The 21,474-nt window shown below is 40.5% G+C and overlaps 1 protein-coding gene across 5 annotated transcripts in view; it reads right to left on the bottom strand.

Moving 5' to 3' along the window:
• Nucleotides 1–9,376: 9,376 nt before the first annotated feature.
• The window catches only part of CEP135 (centrosomal protein 135), a 90,902-nt gene continuing 78,804 nt past the window's right edge, over nucleotides 9,377–21,474 (bottom strand). For 2 of the 5 annotated variants that reach the window (XM_054028806.1, XM_054028810.1), the window contains 5 exons: nucleotides 19,251–19,460; nucleotides 18,129–18,331; nucleotides 15,528–15,632; nucleotides 14,057–14,203; nucleotides 9,377–9,974 (listed from right to left, as the gene is read on the bottom strand). In XM_054028806.1, coding sequence (XP_053884781.1) covers nucleotides 9,926–9,974; nucleotides 14,057–14,203; nucleotides 15,528–15,632; nucleotides 18,129–18,331; nucleotides 19,251–19,460 — 714 coding nt within the window. In that variant the 3' untranslated portion in view covers nucleotides 9,377–9,925. Of the gene's footprint in view, nucleotides 10,911–14,056; nucleotides 14,204–15,527; nucleotides 15,633–18,128; nucleotides 18,332–19,250; nucleotides 19,461–21,474 lie in introns of all 5 variants that reach the window. The other 3 variants (XM_054028807.1, XM_054028808.1, XM_054028809.1) reach the window with 3 other exon arrangements.

The following is a 21,474-nucleotide window of genomic DNA, read 5'->3' as shown; positions in this document are numbered from 1 at the left end:
GGACCCAGGAGCCCAGGCCAGAGTGGGTCAGTCCGGGCCACTCTGGGGAGCCCTAGACTCTCCACCTGCCCTGGGGGGCATGCCTCAGCGAGCGGGGACATGGGCCAGGGGCTGCTTTCGGACACCCCGTCCCCTGCTGGGGCTTACTTCTCTGCTGCTACTGGAGAAGGAGGATTATAAATTATCTTTAGACTCTGTCCCCAGAAGCTCCTGATTGGTCTTTTCTGCATTGGAGTCATGGCTCTTTGGGGTAGGACAGGGACCTTCTGTGCCAGTCTGAGCCCGGTGCCCTACCAGTGTAAGCGTTGGCTGGCTAGCCACAGGCAGGGCATAATTCCCCAGCTGTAGAGCCTGTAATTTTATGTTGGAGTCATGATTCCTGGGGTAGGGTGAGGACCTGACATGCTGGTCTGACACTGAGCTCTGTACCCTGCTGGTGTAAGGGTTGCTGGCTGGCAACAGTTAGGGCATAATTCAACCTTTGTAGAGCCTGTAAGTGCTGCCTCAGGGCAGGTCTACGCTAGGGGGTTAAGTCGACCTAAGTTCTGCAACTCCAGCTACATGAATGAAGTAGCTGGAGTCAATGTTGCTTAGGTCAACTTATTGTGGTGTCTACACTGCACTGGGTTGACGGGAGAAACTCTCCTGTTGACTTACCTTACATTTCTCATTCCAGTGGAGTACCTGAATTGACGGGAACGCGATCTGGGGTCGATTTAGCGGGTTGATTTAGACCCACTAAATCAATCCCCGGTGGATCGATCGCTGCAGTGTCGATCCACAGTAAGTGTTGACATACCCTCAGGGAACATTGCGTAGATTTAAGCAGGGGGGGTTGCAGGACAGCTCTGTCAGATCTGAATGGAGGCAGAGAAGTCTAGCAGGGAGATGCTGCAACAGTGGATCCAGGTGGTTGAAACCACTACTCTGCCAGATGAGGAGAATTATAAATACCAACGGCAAGAAAATGAACAAAATTAAAGGTTTTTGAACAAAATTGTTGCAAGAAATTGAACCAACTTTTTCCACTATCAGAGGCAGAAAATCTGGTAGCCTGAGCTGAAAGGTGACCCTTGTCCTAGAGGCTCCAGCAACAACATTGGATTGCCTCTAAATTCTGCAGGTGGAGAGCATTAGACCACAAGTAATGAATGAAGAGAGAAGCTGTACAACAGAATAAGGCACTGGCCCCCTTTCTTTTTGGAAATCGGAAAGTAATCAGAGTTAAACTCTTACCCTCTGTGTTCATTTAGTATTTCTTACATGGGTTCAAGATTTAGAAGTGATTGCACCTCCCTATGTAACTTACTCTTGTGTGAGAGATCACTGAAAAGGGATAGGAAAGGTGAGGGTACGGGGGCTGGGAAAGGTCGGGAACTTAATGAAATATTTACCTCTACAGCTGCCAGGACGCATTGGTCCATAGTGATAATGTTCTAGACCCCCCAAAGATGAAATAAATGAATCTCAAATGGAGGAAATATAACAGGAAGATCCAATAGAATTTGTATGCTACTCCTCACCAAATTAAATCTGCTGCATTGATGATGATGATGATGATGATGAGGGCAATGAGCAGACTTCATGTTGGATGGAGATGACTTTCCTCTGTGGAAATTTTGGCACTTTCTAGAGGGTTCAGGTTACCTATGTCAGGTATAAAAAGATTGCCTCTGCAGCAGTTGAGTTTTAAAGTCCTTCTGCTTTGGTGTCTGAGCATATACCCCTAAGGATTTAAATGTAGCATGTGAGTTCTTCAGAAAGAATAAGGCCTCCGTTATTTTAACATTGAAAAGTTTACATTCTTCAAATTGAAGATCCTCAGTTCTTAAGGGATCCCTGCTGACAAACCACAAGGATCTCCTCAGATCAAGGGAGGCAGCCATGAATTTGGAAGCTATATTTACAGCATCAAGGGCTACTTGGAGGGATTTAATCACCACCAGTTGACCTTTGTCAATCAGTGACTTTAACTCCTTCTTGTTTACAAATTTAGATAAGGAGTCCCAATTCAAATAATCATAGGTTGCCAACAGGACCTGGTAATTGGCAACTCATTTGGAAACTTGATGCAGAATAAGTTTTCGAAACACACTAACTTTTTGTGTCTCTTGCCTTTTAGTGTCCCATTTTGCTGGCTTTGTTTCAACCTCTCATTCACATCAGTGACAATTAATGACCCCGTGCTGGTGGTCATAGAAAATTGCTGGAAGCTCTGTGAAGGCACTTAGAAGTGATCGTCTGCTCTCTTTGATGCTGGTGCCAGAGAAGCAGGCACCTGCCAGAGCAATGTAGCTGGCTGTAAAAGCCCTTTGTTGGTCATTGCAAGACATCCTAGCACTGAAGTGTGCAGGATGTCCAGGAGTTTGTGTGGTGTGCTGAATGTCCTGGACCATCTCCGCTGGAATCTCCAATGTGTCATCCATTCTGCTTAACAAGTCCACGAATGTATTGTTTACCTCATCGAGGTCAACCACAGGTGGGGGTATAGGACTGACCTCTGCAAGTTTACTTAGTGGTAAAATTAAAGTGGCTTATCTTCACTGAGTTTTTAATCTTGTGATAGCTCACAGGCTACCTGAAGAGGGAGATACTGGTCTCTCCAGGAGGAATGTTTTCAGATGAGACCCCCTAGATCTTTGTCTCCTCCATAATGTGGCTCTTGCCCAGACACAGTAAACATCTGGTGTGCCCATTACGGAAAGGCATCATCATCTCCATGAAAGCCAATTTTTAAAGCCTGGAGATTCATGTTCAATCATAATGACTAATCCTGGGGCGCAAACTCAGGCAAACCAAACAATTTTCTTCCTTAAATGGAGAAAGGAAACAATAAAAAAATCTAACAACACTAATGACTAAATATTAAGTACTTAACTATTTACATCACAAAGAATAGGGCACACAGTGAGTGGAGATTGGGCATTGTATGATTTGTAGCCCTAGGCAGTGAGAAGGAAGTGACAGGTGGTTGGGGCCCTCTCCTGGAGGTGAGAACACACTCAGGGCACAGGTGTGGCCCCCAACAGACACTGCTGGCCAAAGGAATCTGAACTCAAGTGTATTGGGTATATGTGCACCAACAGTGGAATAGATATGGACAAGAACTGAAAGAAACTATTAATTGTTCTCAAGTTGTTCCAGAATGTAGACCATATGTTCCTAGAAGTGGTTTTATGGAGGACCTCCTCCCATCTCTGAACTCATAACAGCTTTATGGCCACTACAACAGTTACTTATATGGAAAAGAAAAAGTAATTGATTTTTACCTATTTTAATGTTTTTGAACAGCTAGAGGAGGAGAAGCCAGCACTATGATCAGCCAGCTCTCTGCAAACCACCATAAAGCCCATGGACAAGAGGTTGCATGTTTTTTGCAAGAGCCTAACAACAAACAACTAAAAATGAAACTAACTAGCTGAATAAGAGTGGTATGAATTAAATATTGCAGACTGGAAGGAGTGGTCAGCAGTGCTAGAAGTGTGCTGATTTGAAATGGGTTGCAGGCGTCAGAAATACAATTTCTAAAAGGTGAGCGGGGTTGCTGAGAGGTGCACATTTTTAGTACTATGTGGGGAAAACACACTGATTCCATCACTTGCCAACCTCCTTCTGGGGTAGAACAACAAATTAGTGGTGCAAGCAGCAGGAAGTGCTTTCCTTCTCTCCCCCTCAGCAATCCAATACCATTGTTACAGGAGGAGAGGGGGAGGACCCAATATAACACGAATTCGGATAGAATGCGGTAAAACAGTGCTCTGGGGGGGGGGGGGAGGGCGGGGCTGCGCACTCCGGTAAATCAAAGCAAGTTCAATATAACGTGGTTTCACCTATAACGTGGTAAGATTTTTTGGCTCCCGAGGACAGCGTTATATTAAAGTAGAGGTGTATGTTCCCTGCTCCCACTCCCCTTCCTTAAGCAACACGATGGTTCCTTTGCTCTTCCCCCTCCCTACAACACCCAACTGGGTGGGAGAAGGTGACCCCACTGCAGCCTCTCTCCCACCATGCTCCAAGACTTGGGAGAAGAAACCCAGGAGCTGCAGGTGTAGCATAGGGGCACAACAGATGTGGAGACAGTGGACAGAATTGATTTGATGGTTAGTGTCAGTAGCCAGACAGATATGGGGTGACAAGACTTTTTTAAGACCCATTAAGTGTTGCTGGTCAGGATCCAGAAAAGTCTTAGTGCTTCTTTACTTTTTATCTATATGCTTCTGTGTAGAGGTTAGATACTGCAGATTTTCTTGGCTTCTATTAACTCATCATCACTTAGTGAGGGGAGCATTTCTCAGTTTAGGAGGGTCTGAGAAAATTAAAGTTTCAAAATGCTTTCTAAAATCCTTGTTTAAAAGGGCACTGACTTTAGATTAATCATCTAAAATTTACCGAAGCCAAGAAAGTAGAGAAGGTCAAAACAGCTTAAAGTTTAATTTTTTTTTTTTTTTTAAACTGTTGATACTTTTAACCCACCAATCCAGACTGGTAGGGTTACTCTCTCCCCAGCATAAGCCATCTAGAAAGCAGACTCTTTGTGCTCTCCAGATTTCTCACATCTCTAGCAATCCACTCTAAAAAACACAGAGAGGAAACAGTCAAAATAAGTATCCCTTTTGCTTTATTTTCTGGAGTCATCAATATAAAAGCTAGGGAAAAAAATACCACAAGTCAGGTTGAAAGCATTTTGGGTGTCATAAGTCCATCAATGACTCCACTTGGCTGTCCTGTCCTGCTCCTTAACTTACCAGGTTAGGAAACTAGAACCTGTCAAAAAGCTGTTCCAGTTTCCTATTCCCCTCATCTTGGCAAGGTGCAATAAGAAAACAGCTCTTCAAAAGAGCTGACACTCTAGCAAAGAAAAATCATTACAATATCTCTGATTGACTGCAGGTTTGTTTTCAAACTAGTAGGCCCTTAGGATCAAACATTAAGCAATCAAAATAGTTTACGCACATCATCACACTGAAATAACTTAAATCTCTCAACCTTTTTCCTGTTTTATACTTACTGAACTAAATTAGAAATTGTTTTAGCTCTGTTGGTCCCAGGGTATATGAGAGACAAGATGGATGATGTAATATCTTTTATTGGATCAACTTCTCTTGGTGAAAGAGACAAGCTTTCGGACGACACAGAGTTCTTCTTTAGGTCTGGGAAAGGTATTCAGAAGCCTGGTCTATACTAGAAAAAATTCACACCCCTGAGTGACATAGTTAAGCTGTCCTAACTCCCCCTATAGACAGCATTAGGTCAACAGAATAATTCTTCCATTGACCCTGATACTGCCTCCCAAAGAGGTGGATTACCTATGCTGATGAGAGAACCTCTCCTTGTAAGCGTAGGTAACATCTACAGTTGAAACGCTACAGTGACACAGCTGCAGCTGATCAAGTGTAGACAAGCCCAGAGCATCACAGCTAAATACAAGGTGGAACAGATTGTTTAGCATCAGCACTTATTCTGAGACCATTAAAGGTGAAGTATCCTGTTAACATCTCTTCAATCATAAGACAAAAATAGAGGTTAGTGGGTTACAGAGGTGACCCACTATGCGTGGGGTGGAGGGGACTGGAGGGTCATGTGCCCCTCCAGATTTGCTCCTTGGCTTGTACTGAACATGTTCACATGGACTGACCATGCTCAGTAACACTGCTGAAGCTAGCTGTCCTCACTTACCCCCTCCCCCACACACTATCGGCAGGCACAGGTAGTCTCTGTTACTACAACAGTCTGTAAGCATAAATCCAGTGTGTTTATTAAGACCATGATTGTTAGGGTCTAGCAAAGTTATGAATTTAAGCTCCCAGGCTAGTCTTTGAAGGTCTTGTGCAGGTTACCTTTAGGGATGAGGACAGAGGTCATATATGGAGTGATTGTTTTGTGAAAAGTGTTCACCTATGGGTGATACAGTGTTTTTGTCTTATTTTTGTGTGCAAATTCATTTGAGAGCATAGTGATTGACACCCACATAGTCATTGTGGCATTTAATGCACTGGATGAGGTACTCCACATATTGTGATAGGCATGTGTAGGACCCAGGGATCTTGAAAGATGTGTTGTGGCGGTATTGATCATCATAGCAGTGGAAATATATATGCAAGTTTTGCATCTGTTGTTCTGGCAGGGTCTGGTGCCACTTTAAGTAGTGTATCCTGATCTGAGGGGAGCTTGCTTCTGATGATGAGCTTGGAGAGGCTGGGGGGTTGTTGGAAGGCCAGAAGAGCTCTGTGCAAGTTTGAAAGTTTGGCTTGGTCTACACTAAACCCCCAAATTGAACTAAGGTACGCAACTTCAGCTACGTGAATAACGTAGCTGAAGTTCGAAGTACCTTAGTTCGAACTTACCTCGGTCCACACGCGGCAGGCAGGCTCCCCCGTCGACTCCGCGGTACTCCTCTCACCGAGCTGGAGTACCGCAGTCGACGGCGAGCACTTCCAGGTTCGACTTATCGCGTCCAGACAAGACGCGATAAGTCGAACCCAGAAGTTCGATTGCCAGCCGCCGAACTAGCGGCTGGGTATAGACGTACCCTTTGTCTCTCAGAAGTTAGTCCAATAAAAGATATTACCTTTTCTCTATAAATTAGAAATTGATATTTTACATCATGAAATGGTATAATTGTTACATTTATTTGTACTGCTTACCATAAAACATTCAAAATAAAGTTGTAAAAGATGGTAAAAGAACAAAACTATAGTCTAATTTTCAATGATATTTTAAATTCACAAAGCTAGATGGCACAAACAACTATTTCAGTTTACTGGAGTATTGATATTTTTGGAATGGCAACTGGTTGGTGATCACATACAATAACATTCAGCTATGTAGAATTAAGAGTTATCTGCAAATAGTGAAATTAGTAAACAATTAACATTTGTTGAGTTATCTAAAATTAAAGATTTAATTGAGTAAATATTTACATCTAATTTTGCAGTTTCTTTTCCCAAGTGAAGAACAGTATCGTCCAAAGAATGGAACACTTGGGCCTAGTCTGCACTACAGAGTTATGTCAATGCAAGGCGGCTTACGTCAATCTAATTATGTCATGACTACACTACAATGTTCCTCCCACCAATGTAATTCACCTGCAAAGTTGACTTAACTTGACCTCTGCAAGAGGCCTAGCACTTAAGTCGACATAGGTTGATGCAGTGGCAGTATAGACACGACGTTACTTATGTCTACTTTAGTGGCCTCTGGGAGATGTCCCACAATGCCCTGCCATGACTGCTCTGGTCACTGTTTAGAACTCCGCTGCCCGGTGGCCAAGTACACAGGAATACACCCCTCCCCTTTTTGAAATTCCATTTCCTGTTTGCTCGGCGTGGAGAGTTCACCTAGCCACTTCCCAACTAAGCATGCTTGCTACACATTCCAAATGCACTCCTGCCTGGAGTGCACAGGAGATGGTGGATCTCCTGGTTCTGTGGGGAGAAGAGGCACTACAGGCAAAACTCCGATCCAGCCATAGAAATATGGACGTTTACCAGCAGATCGCTTGAGGTGGGCTACAAGAGGGACCCCCACGCCTTCTCCCTCCCAGGCAGTACTCACCAGGGCTGGGACTGCCACCACGGTCTATGAATACCTGGCCGAAGTTAAAATGTATTGCTTTAAACTTGGGTGGATTAAAGGGAGTGATTTCAATATAGCAAGTTTTCCATATGCTTGGAGTATGCACTCACAATAGTACCTTTGTGCATTGTGTCTTTTGCAGCTGCAAATGTGGCCTTCACCTCTCCCTCCACACCAGTGGAGAGGCTGAGCCAGATAAGGAGGAGAAGAAAGAGAACCTGGGATGACATGTTTCTAGAGATCATGCAAGCCTCTGGAGCAGCAGACACTGAGCTGAGGGCATGGAGGATCACTGACAAAATGGGCACAGACACTGAGGACAGGAGAAAAGCTCAGGAGAAGGAGCACAATGCACAGCAGGAGATGATGGTATGCATATCCTTCAGATGCGCTATCTATTGCCCCACTGCAGCAAAACCATTCACTATCTCCAGCACACTGCCCAACTCCAAATTGATTCCTGACTGACCAGTAGCAGTCAGGCATTACAAGATTCCACATGGCGATCGCCACTTGCTTCTCAAGGCAGGTCTCATTTTGGTGTCGCTGCACAGGAGGGCTGGGACAAGTTCCTCACACAGTTCCAGGAAAGAAGTGACCTTGTGGCTGCAGAACTTTTGGATGCACTGCTTGTCATCCCATACCTGCATAATGATGCGATCCCACCAGTCGGTGCTTGTTTCTCAGGACCAAACGGGCACTCTATCATGTTCAGTTGCTCTGCGACTGCCAACAGCAGGTGGGAATTGTTTTATTCCATGGCTTCCAGCAAGGCTACTTGAAAGGAATTGTCACATTCTGTGCGGCAGCTCCGGAAATACTGCAGGATCAGGCACATTGTGCTCGCAACACTCATCACTTGTATGAGTGATGGCTTGTACACACTACCGCTTAAGTCAATGCAACTTACTTCGCTCAGGGGTGTGAAAAAGCCATCCCCTGTGAGTGAGGCAAGTTACATTGACTTAAAGCAGTGTCTACAGCGTCTACAATTACACAACGGCAAAAACTATGGGACATTCATGCCATTTTCCTAGTCACCCATGTGAATGTTTTGCCCCCATGCTACCCAAAACACCCTACGCTAGATGGCGATGAGTTGCATAGTGGGATAGCTACCCATGGTGCACACTGCTCTGCATTGATGCAAGCACTGCTAGTGAGAACACATAACACTGACACAAGGAGCATAGTGTGGACATACACAACCAGCTTAATTACTGTGGCAGCTGACATAACTTAGATTGACTTAATTTTGTAGTGTAAACATATCCTTGCTCTTTTCACTTAGTATTTTATTATTGAAAAAGTTTGAGAGTAAAAAGAATGTAAATTAAAAGATTTAAAAGCTACTGCTGAGACTATCCAAAGCAGAAACAAAATAGAATAATGTAAGAACGTACTTTATATAGTTACTGTGAACCTCATCCTGCACCACTAATGTCAATGAAAGCTTTGCCGTTAGCTTCATTTGGGGTAGTATCAATCTCTACAGTATCATTTCCCTTCACCCCATAAAGGACAAACCAACAATCTGTTAAAAATAGAATTGTACTCTTTCTGTATAAGCAATTCCCTTCCATGCCCCCAGAAGCTGAAACTAACCAATTTAAAATATTTACAAGTAATTCTTAATTTTTGTGTGTTTTATGTTGCCACTTTCAGTCCTTAAAATCTAGTCTCTACACAGATATGACTGAACTGACAAAATATGCCACCTTCATACAAGAATAAAGCTTGTATATGGTAGCAACAATATATTTATGTTAATTACAATATTTCTATTGAGACCATATTTCCAGTTTAAACACATTTTATTAAGTCACAATCTTAACAATCTTATTGCAAAATACTGTAGATTGGAGACCAAGTGTAGCGAAGTTCAAAGTTTAATTCTTCCATGTCATTTTATATGTTCTTTACGTCTTATTGGTGTCCATAATGGAATCTGGGAAGTACAGGATTTTCTTCAAAGTTATATGAATGGAATGCTGTAAATCAGTCAGCAGGTATGCATTACAACAGTATAGGTTTCCCCTTCTAATTCTATACATAACACCAATAAATACTTGTCACATTATCTTTTGAATTACTAAATACTATTAAGCACTATTCAAATTTAACATTTTGGAGAAGGACAATTAAGATGAATCCAAATATACAGTTATCTGACATAGATCAGCTTTAATGTGTTATAAAAAAAAATGAATGTAGCACAGTACATAACCTACTTTGACCTAAACTTTGAATAATTGTCTGTCACATTTATCAGAGTTTTCGTAAAAAGATTAATCCTCACTGCACTTACCTAGTAGCTCTATATCCTAATAAGGCCCTGTGTCACACCTCTTTAAAAACTTGAACTCAACTGCATGAACAATTCCAGATTTTGTTCTGATCTTTAAAAAAAATAAAAATTGAAAAATATCTCCAGATTTAGTTTGGAAATAGTCATATTAAGTAAAATAGAACTATTGTGTAATATTTAGTACATTATAATATAGTACAAGTTTAAAATCTCATTTTCATTACTTTTCATTAACATTGCCAAAATAAGTTTTAAAATATAAATGGTATTACAGAAGATATTGCAGAAGACTAGACTATTCTTTTTATTAGAGATGACATATAAAGTAAATTTATAAAATACAATTCTTGATTTGACACTTCTTTGTTAAGAAGAAAAATCTACAGCAAGGATGATAATACATTCAGAAAATAAACCGATTCAGCAAGACATGGGGTGTATAAAAGCAATGACATGCAAACAGAAAACACTTGTAAAAAAATCCAAAACACATGGAAATCCACCAGAACCATAACAAATATACTGTACATGAACCAATCTTTAAAAAAGTCCAAGCCTGGTTTTGCTCAATATTAGCTCATGCTGTAGTATGGACAAATTTCTGAAGCCATATCTGATTTAAGCAAATTTAAATTAGTAGAGAAATCAGAAGTTGTTGCATCAGTTATTCTGACCCAGCTTCCTTCTTTTGTACCATGAATTTCTATAGCTATTACACTAGCTTTGCAAAACTGTCATGCGACTTTGTTATAATGTGTGAATTTTGTGCGTCGACAAGCAATGAAAAGCACCCATAAAAAAAACCTTGTCACCCCCAGATAAATGGGAGAATAGAATTTTGCAAGGCTGATTGTAGGACACGTGCACACACAAATTCACAAGTTATCACTGATTTGAAGCAAAGTCAGAGGTAGAATTCATGTCAACCTTCATAATTTTCAAAAGTCCTTGAAACAAGTTAATCCTTCTGTTACAAGTTTAGTTTTAAGACTATCCCAGGTATGGTTATTCCTTGAAGCTCACATTTCTGGGTGGGGGGAGGAAGAAGAAATTTTAAAAATATAAACATCTGCTTACAGCATTTTTATCAATTCAACCAAGGGTAAAATATATAATAACATTACCTTCTTCATAGTTTATTCCTAAATTACTTGAATCAGCCCATGCTATCACCCACAGAATTTATTTTAATATACTATTTCATTCTTGACACATGTCGCACAAGCACTGGACAAAAGTACAATGTAAGACAAGGACAAGAAGAAAGTTATTAGGTTAGACTAAGTGGCTTATAAAAAGGGGAAAAATTCCCAGTATACAGTATAAAACAATACAATTGACAGAGCACACTTCCACTGTGGAACGCTGCAAGGAAGGAATAAATAAGAAGTAAAACCGATAAGAGAGAGAGGGTAAAAGTTCACGGGCAGGTCAGAATGCCAAGAAACAATTATGCATTGGACTCAGAACTGGGATTGGACAAATCTTAAATTTGTGTATGAAATCAGATATTTCAAGAGTATTTGGATTCAAGCAAAGTCCATGGAAAAAGTACAAATATTAAATGGTATCTCTTCTGTTAACTTTGTGCAATTTTGGGATTTTTGGTTCCCCTCTGACAGTTCAGACATGATCTAGTTAGACAAGTCAGCTGTGGTAGCATACATGGTTACTAAATACTTTCTGAAAATAAACAAAGCTCATTCTCACTGTCCTTTGATTTTGACTTTTCATTGAGATGTAACATGTAGTGGTGGGTCACACAAACCTGTAACCAGGTTTGTAACATTGACGGGCCACATCTAAAACAATAATCTTTGTAAAAATGTAGAGACATACGTGAGTGTCCTGCAAATCTCTTGGACAGCAAAAGATTACAGGCTAGCTACAGATTCTGATCTACCACTGATAGACTGTGCCTTATCATGACCTTGAACGTTCAGACCTTAGCAATCAGAAATGGAAGAGTCCCCAAGATGCATCTTGGGAAGCTGGCAGTTTGTGCTTGAACCTTTCAAAAAAATCAAAGTTTTTGCTGCTTAGCCTGGGGCTTGGCATCCTGAGGCCTCTGCTAATGCAGAGGCCCAGCACCTTCCAGGTATCCTTCAAACCAACCTAGAAATAAAGAACAACATCTTGACCTGTCCCTTACCTCTTTTGTGGAAGGTAGAGGGTTGGATAATGGATCCCAAGAAACAGAATCTGACCACACTCGTTTTTGCCTTCACGAGACTGTCCTCTGCCAAAATGCCCATTTAGCAAACCTTCAATCTGCTAAACTGCCTACTGAAAGCCAAAAATCTCAGGCAAATGTATCTATGGGTATCAAGTGCGTTGGAGGATTTTCACACTCAATGCTAGGCCATTTCCAATCCCTCATAGACTGAATTCCATACAATTTTGCTAGGGGTGAGGACTGATAAACTGGTTTGACTTTTTCCAAAGCTCATACTAGTATTTACCTATGTATCTATGTTATCTACTTTAGTATAAGATTCCTATAACAGTGTATGTGTTATTAACAGGTAGCTCCTAGTATGGGTTGTTGCTCTTCATTCTTAGAGCATCCCAGCGTTAGAGTCGTGATTCAGGGGTGTTGAACTATGAGGCTTGTCCTTGACCATCAATAACGCTACCATCAAGTGCTAATGTAAAAGGTAGAAGTAGTCAGTGGCATTCTTTGGCAGCGTGTGCTTGCATTTATATAGAGAGAGAGAGAGAGAGAGACCTATCTCAGAGAACTGGAAGGGACCCTCAAAGGTCATAGAGTCCAGCCCCCTGCCATCACTAGCAGGACCAAGTACTGATTTTACCCGAGATCCCTAAGTGGCCCCCTCAAGGATTGAACTCACAACCCTGGGTTTAGCAGGCCAATGCTCAAATCACTGAGCTATCCCTCCCCCAATTTTGCCACCTTACATGTGGCTAGAGTGGTATATGGATGGATTGGATGATATGATTTCTGGCCTGGAGCCCATAGTGGTTTTATGCACGAGTCGGATGACCCTAGCACCTCTCTCTACAAAAATGAGGAAGCATGGCTACTCTGAGGTAGAGAGAAGGAGAGGAAGAATTGAAGGCTGTCTTCCTCAGTACCCCTGGATGTCATGACATAAAAAATTCCTCCAGCTTTCAGGGTATCAACCTGACAAGTCATTCTCATCTTTCCATGTAGTAGTTTCAGGTTGATAGATGAGATGATTTGTGTATCTAATGTGGTGTAGCTGTCAACCCTGGTCTTTGTGAGGCCATTAATGCTGAGAATATCAGAGCAAGGTGTGGTGAAGAGTGTGTTTAAATGAGGTTTACCATGAATGCCATAATCTCAGAGTAGGCTATGTGCTTGGACAATATCTACAGCTGACTAGGCAAGATGCATGGCATGCATCACCAAAGCTGAAGCAAGGAAACAAATTTATTAGACTGCACAAATACTCAAGCTCTGGCCAGTACAGGACACTGGATATGTTTACATAGCAACCAGACACCTGCAGCTGGCCCATGCCAGCCAACTTGGGCTCACGGGGCAGTTTCATTGCTGTGTAGACTTCTGGATTCGGGCTGCAGCCTGAGCCCTGTGACCTTGAGTCAGCTGGCACTGGCCAGCCGTGGGTTTTTCTTAGTTGTGTAGACATACCCAATTATCAGCTCAGTGGCACAGACATGCCCCAGCTCCCATCCGTCCCTCCCCCCGGCCCCCGCCCTTACTGGTGAAGAGGTTTAATGATTTTAGAATTTTAAAGCTATGGATGTCAAGTATCAGAGGGATAGCCGTGTTAGTCTGAATCTGTAAAAAGCAACAGAGGGTCCTGTGGTACCTTTGAGACTAACAGAAGTATTGGGAGCATAAGCTTTCGTGGGTAAGAACCTCACTTCTTCAGATGCAAGCTATGGATGTATATCGCAGTCCTGTTCTATAAGCAAAATCAAAGGAGCAGGAATTCATTGTAATATTTCGCTATTGGAGAATAACTAGCATTTAATGTTTTCAGTCAGTACTAGTTATTGTGTTTAAAACACTATAAGAGTGTAACTATCATTGGAGTGTTTAAATATTTCATATGCACCAAAACATAAAATGCTGATTTCCTGCCCCCCATTTCAATTTAAATACAGCTGTATTTAATTCTTATGTGAACACTTAATCTTGACAAAAATCATCAAATTACTTACTTTTCTGCTGTTGCTCGATCAGTTGTTCTTACAATTGCACGCTCTGGAGAATGAGAAGGAGATCTAATTGTTGAACTAAGTGGAGATGAGGTACGTACAGAAGATGTGGACAGACCATGTCGACGCATTTCCTGAATTGCGCGCTCTCTACCAAGTAGACAATAATTTTGTTAAACACTAATTTGTACATACTTATCTTTATTACCACTATTAGCATTCATATTCTGCCACACCATATTTCTCTGTAGAAATTATTAAATTATAAAAGAAAATGAAAGGTGATAATTTAAATGGATAGCATATATACATTTTAAATAAAAATGTCTCAATTATATTTAAGGGACACAGATCATTTTTTAAAATTAATGGTTAAAAGTAACATTTAAGGGTACAATAAAAGGTTAGAAAAAAATTCTCTATTTTTTCAGTTTGTTTACTTTGTGAATTTGACAACACTTTGTGTAGTCAGTCTTGTTCTTCTGTAAACTCAGTATATATGTTTTTTGTATGGTCTCCCATACCTCAAGAGGTGAGGAAAAACCCCTACTTACCACCTGAGCTGGAACTAACATGGACTATACCAGGGGAAAGGATTGGGCCCAGACTAGGAACGAGTCTAGTCTGTGAAAGAAGCTTATTGGAACATCTGAGGCTGAGATGTGATCTGTAATCAGTTTCTTAATGTATTAGGCTTAGACTTGAGTGTTGTTGCTTTATTTTACTTGGTAACTTACTTTGTTCTGTCTGTTATTACTTGAAACCACTTACATCCTACTTGTTATACTTAATAAAATCACTTTTGTTTATTAGTAAACCCAGAGTAAGTGAATAATACCTGGGGGAGCAAAGAGCTGTGCATATCTCGCTATCAATGTTATAGAGGGCGGACAATTTATGAGTTTACCCTGTATAAGCTTTATACAGAGTAAAACGGATTTATTTGGGGTTTGGATCCCATTGAGAACTGGGTGTCTGGGTGCTGAGCAGTTTTTGGTTAAAGTCTGCAGCTTTGGGGGTGTGGACCAGACTCTGGGTCTGGGTCGCAGCAGGCTAGCGTGTCTGGCTCAACAAGGCAGAGTTCTGGAGTCCCAAGCTAGCAGGGAAAAAGGGCTCAGAGGTAATCTCGGCACGTCACGTGAGAGTCCCAAAGGGGTTTCTGTGACCAAACCCGTCACAGGTGTCTCCTGGGCTTGATCCAGTTGTAAGAATTTTGGCCAATGCATTATAACTATATTGTTGCTAGGATATAAAATATGAGGGTATATATTCTTGTATTGATATTCTGAATGTAATCAACACCAAGAGGTCTTTGGACTAATAAAGGAATGCTTGTGTGAAAACTGAGTTATAGTAAACCTTAATAAAATTATTAGGAAAACTATTTTCAAACACACAGTATTGCATTAGCAGCTACCTTAATGATAGGAAAGGAGGATCACCCCACTGAAACAAAAACAACACAGGTGCTTACCGTTCAAATCGTTCAGTTGTCAGTTGCCTTTTTAAAACATCATAGTCCGTCTGTAGCTGTGCAACTTTACTTCGAAGTATGGAAACTTCTCTATTATGACTGGTTCTAAAAATAGCATGAGAAGTAACAAAAAATTTTCGTAAACTGTTGCACACTTTCAGCTGGTATCTTAGAGGAATTAGGAAAAACAGAAATGAACAAGGGAAACCAAAAAATGAAATAAGAGGAGTTGTTACTTCAACAACTCAAAATAAAGTGAGAATCAGAAGTGATGGGAAGAATTGAATGAATACAATGACAAACTACTGGATAAAGCTAACCTGTAAAAGACAGAAGTGTGAACTTGGAAGTCCTTCAATAAATTCATACTACAGTGCATCATATTTCTTTATAGATAAAAATATACAGTAGAACCTCAGAGTTACAAACGCCTTGGGAATGGAGGTTGTTTGCAACTCTGAACAAAATGTTATGGTTGTTCTTTTAAAAGTTTACAACTGAACATTGACTTAATACAGCTTTGAAGCTTTACTATGCAGAAGAAAAATGCTTCTTTCCCTTTTTTTTAAGTAGTTTATGTTAGGGCTGTCAAGCGATTAAAAAAATTAATTGCGATTAATCGTGCTGTTAAACAATAGAATACCATTTATTTTAAATATTTTTGGATGTTTTCTACATTTTCAAATATATGAATTTATATTACAACACAAAATACAAAGTGTACAGTGCTCACTTTATATTTATTTTTTATTACAAATATTTGCACTGTAATAAACAAAAAAATTGTATTTTTCAATTCACGTCATACAAGTACTGAAGTGCAATTTCTTTATCATGAAATTTGAACTTACAGATGTAGAACTATGTACAAAAAAACCTGCATTAAAAAATAAAACAATGTAAAATTTTAGAGCCTGCAATCCACTCAGCCCTACTTCTTGTTCAGCCAATCGCTCAAACAAGGTTGGTTACAATTTGCAGGAGATAATGCTGCCCGCTTTCTTGTTTACAATGTCACCTGAAAGCGAGAACAGGTGTTTTCATGGCACTGTTGCAGCCAGCATCACAAAATATTTACGTGCCAGATGCGCTAAAGATTCATATGTCCCTTCATGCTTCAACCACCACTCCAGGGACATGTATCAATGCTGATGACAGGTTCTGCTCGATAAAAATCCAAAGCAGTGCGGATCAACGCTTGTTCATTTTCATTATCTGAGTCAGATGCCACCAGCAGAAGGCTGATTTTCTTTTTTGGTGGTTCGGGTTCTGCAGTTTCCGCATCGGAGTGTTGTTCTTTTAAGACTTCTGAAAGCATGCTCCACACCTCGTCTCTCTCAGATTTTGGAAGGCACTTCAGATTCTTAAACCTTGGGTCGAGTGCTGTAGCTATCTTTAGAAATCTCACATTGGTACATTCTTTGCATTTTGTCAAATCTGCAGTGAAAGTGTTCTTAAAATGAACAACATGTGCCGGGTCATCATCTGAGACTGCTATAACAGGAAATATATGGCAGAATGCAGGTAAAACAGAGCAGGGGACATACAATTCTGCCCCAAGGAGTTCAGTCACAAATTTAATTAATGCTTATTTTTTTAACGAGCGTCATCAGCATGGAATCATGTCCTCTGGAATGGTGGCTGAAGCATGAATGGGCATACAAATGTTTAGCATATCTGGCACGTAAATACCTTGCAATGGCGGCTACAAAAGTGCCATGCAAATGCCTGTTCTCACTTTCTGGTGACATTGCAAATAAGAAGAGGGCAACATTATCTCCCTTAAATGTAAACAAACTTGTTTGTCTTAGTGATTGGCTGAACAAGAAATAGGACTGAGTAGACTTTTAGGCTCTAAAGTTTTACATTGTTTTGTTTTTGAATGCACTCACGTAGCAAAACAAAAAAAAAATCTACATTTGTAAGCTGCACTTTCACGACAAAGAGACTGCACTACAGTACTTGTATGAGGTGAACTGAAAAATACTATTTCTTTTGTTTATAATTTTTACAGTGAAAATATTTGTAGGCAAAAATAATATATACTTTGATTTCAATTATAATACAGAATTCAATATACATGAAAATGTAAAAAAAATCCAAAATAATTAATCAATTTCAATTGGTATTCTTTATTTAACAGTGCAATTAAAACTGCGATTAATAGCGATTAATTTTTTAAATCACGATTAATTTTTTTGAGTTAATCGCTTGAGTTCACTTGATTAATTGACAAACCTAGTATTTTTCCCTAACTTCATTTCCTGAAACAGATAAACCTGATCTGATTGAGAAAGTTTCTTTCCTGTAGCTGAAATCTACTCATAATAGTAACTGGGAGGATGGAAGCCCACATCAAGAGTCGTTAAGAGTTTTGGACTCTTATGGAAGGTTTGAACACACAAACTCTTCTAACAGGTGCACACATACAAACAATGATGCTCTCAGAAAGAATCTTTTGACCAAGTGTGGAGGGTTTGATTATGTAAATAAGTGTTTTCATATAGTTCAAAAGATTTTTCACAATCAAAATACAAATAAAATAAAAAATTTACAACTCAAAATATTGGAAGAAATGTAATTGTCTGTTTTAGAACTTACAGTTTGCTCTCTGCAAGAGTTAGCTTGTCTTTAAGTAACTGAATTTCTGAATCTTTCTCATGGGATGTTAAATGATTCTGAAACTCTTTGTCTCTGCTAGTAGCGAGCAGCGTTTCAAGATTCTGAATAGTAAGTCGTTCGCTGGACAATTGCTTTTTTAACAGCTCTGCTTCTGACTTTATATCTTCTAATTCAGCCAGAACCTAGGGTATAAAACAATTACTACAGTAAATTTGTTACTAGCCTGATATTTAACGCTCACTATTTATGTAGTATTTTACAAACAGATACGTGTGTGTACAGTTTTCACATTCTCTGAAAAATACTAATTTGCAGTTTATAAAAGATTTTTTTTTAAACAGACAAGAAATTATGTTAAAATGGAGTTACAATTAAAAATACATATCAATTTTAATGTAAGGGTTTAGAAAAAACACATTATAGGAATGTTTTAATAATCCCTAAAATAAGCCTTATAAACCCAGGAAATTCAGAATTGAGCTTAAATGTATAAGAAATCTAAATGGTTAAGATGGAAATATTCAGTTAAGGCACCTAAACAATTTTGTGCCTTGTAGTGACAATACAAAAAGGAATAAATACCTCAAGGAGATCAAGATTAATCTGGACCCACAAACATTAAAATGCCTTAACCATAATGGTATGTTCAACACATGATTATTTTAAACTTAATCTTAATGATTAACCTTAACTCTGCTGTGTTACCATTTTTAACCTGAGGGTTTTTTATTTGTCATGTAACTTCAGAATTAGATACATTATATTAATTATTAAAATTAGTCACTTTAATAGACATAAAAACAAACCATCATGATCTAAATAAAATGGTCCTAGATGTATAGTAGGTTAATATGTATAGTAGGTTAATAATCAGTAGAAAATTTAAAGATTGTACAGTATATCAAGAATTAGTGCATACATGCACACACACACACACACCCCCTATTTCCTATTCTAAAGGAGCCCCAGTGAAGTATATGTGCATGTCAGAAATGATTACTAGTAAGGGGGGAAAAAAGAATTATTAGAGCTCCCTCACGTAAGGAAATCAAATTGTGTATCTGTGCTATAACAAGTGCTATATTAGTCGTTGCTTCTTACCCTTTCATAATCCATGTTTTTGGATGTTAGCTGTCGTGAAAAAAGTTCTTTGCTAGACTCAAGTTTCATGCACAGTTCCCTCATAGAAGCCAGGTCAGCTAATACAGAAGACTTTTCTTCTTGTTCGTATTTGAGATCCTCTTCCAATCTGGACATATTTTTTGTAATTGAAGACAGTTGAGATTCATATGCTTGGTGTGCATTGATATGCTAAAAGAAAACAGACAACAGTTAAGTGGTCGTGGATTCCCCCCCCCCGCCAGTGTTAAAAGTTGCATAACAAAGTTACATACATCTAAGTATCTTTGCCCTGAGCTCTAAATTGAACTTCAGACTACCTTACTTTTTTTTTTTTTTTTAAATCATAGTTTTTGTTTAAAAAAAGCACAACCCTAAAAACCAGGTTTCTCGGAAACTTTTGCAACCATTTGAAGGAATACACAGATATTAAACAAAAAGCAGAAGTAGACTATAATGGTGTTTCAGAAGAAAATTAAAATTTAAAAATTAAAGACTGAACTCCATCTTTTACTCAACTGCCAATCTTGAACTTATCATGCTTTTGTCAATGAATGTCAAACACAAACGTAGCCTATCTCTGCTTGGCTGTTATAATCTTTTTGATCTTCAGAAAGACTGTTTCTTCGAATATGAAATTCTCATTTGATATAACTGGAATAAACTAATATGCTGTTATAAGAACCAAAAGTTTGAACTAATACTTAACTGAAAAAATATCACAAGAACATTTTGTCCCACTTAGTGAAATGGAATTATTGGAAGATATAGTGGCACTATTTATTAATATCTACTGAGATCATGCAATATCTAAATTCTCCATTTTGAAGTCTTCATACAAGCTCTACCAAACAGTTTCTCCACAGGAATGTAACCCTGCTCTACTTAACAATAGTTACTCCACAGGGCAAGATGACTAAGAGCCACAATCTGCCTTTCCTACTCCAGAGGGGTGCAAATGTACCCTGGGCTAGAGTTATACCTGTTGCAACAAATGCCCTCAGGCATACCAGCACAGCTGCACTGGCTGGTACATTAGGTGATTGGAGCCAAGGTTTCACCCACTCCCAAACCTTCCTATCCATATACACTGGGTAGGTGGGGAAAGCGGTGTGAGTAACCTCAGAAAAAGAACAGAGGAAACAAAATGCAACAGACATTTCACTATCTACTAATCACAATTAACCATCAAGGATCTTTCAAATACTTTGAAAAATAGACACACATTGTAGTCTTACTGTTCTTAGTATTGTAGATTTAACAGAAGAATCTTGTACATTTGTATTCTAAAGAACTATGTTTTCTGCTTCCAAAATTGCTGTTCCTATTCAGCCATATCCTGTTGCTGTTTACCTGTAAGTATACTTCAGTGTTCTATTTCATACGAAATAGAGGTTGTCCACGTTGCCTTACAACTGCTCAGCTACAAATTCAAACTCTGATTCAGAGGACAAAGATATTGCCTCATTCAAAACCTCAATCTATTCACTAGATTCCACATCAACTCCAGTCCCTAACATAGGGTTACCATACTTAAATAAAAAAAGAGGACCCTCCATGGGGTCCTGGCCCCGCCCATTTCCCACCCCCAGTCCCGCCCCAACTCTGCCCCTTCCCCGCCCCAACCCCGACCTAACTCCGCCCCCTCCTCTCTCCCACTCCCAGCCACGCGGAAAGGACTGCCCGAGCGCTACCGGCTTCACGGTTTGCCAGGCAGCCCCCAGACCCTGCGCCCCCGGCCGGTGCTTCCCCAGCGCAGCTGAAGCCCAGGAGGGGAAGCGCCCAGCCGGGGGGCGCAGGGTCTGGAGGCTGCCCGGCAAAACCGTGAAGCCGGTAGCACTTGGGCTTCGGGCAGCCCCCTTGCCTCCGGACCCTGCACCCCCGGCCGGGCACTTCCCCTCCCGGGCTCCGGCGGCGCAGGGTCCGGAGGTATGGGGGCTGCCCGAAGCCGGTAGCACTGGGGCAGCTCGGCTCTTAAATACAGCCGAAGAGTCGGAGAGGAGCAGAGCCGCCGCGGCCGGAGGCTCTGCTCCTCCCCTGACTCTTCGGCTCTATTTAAGAGCCGAGCTGCCCCAGTGCTACCGGCTTCGGGCAGCCCCCATGCCTCCGGACTCTGCGCCGCCGGAGCCCGGGAGGGGAAGTGCCCGGCCGGCGGCTGGGGTCCGGAGCAAGGGGGCTGCCTGAAGCCGATAGCGCTCGGGCAGCT

Source organism: Malaclemys terrapin, chromosome 5 (assembly GCF_027887155.1).
Source record: "Malaclemys terrapin pileata isolate rMalTer1 chromosome 5, rMalTer1.hap1, whole genome shotgun sequence".
NCBI classification, from domain to species: domain Eukaryota; kingdom Metazoa; phylum Chordata; order Testudines; family Emydidae; genus Malaclemys; species Malaclemys terrapin.
The sequence above is the reverse complement of the archived record's forward strand: the minus strand, read 5'-3'. Positions and strand labels throughout refer to the sequence as shown.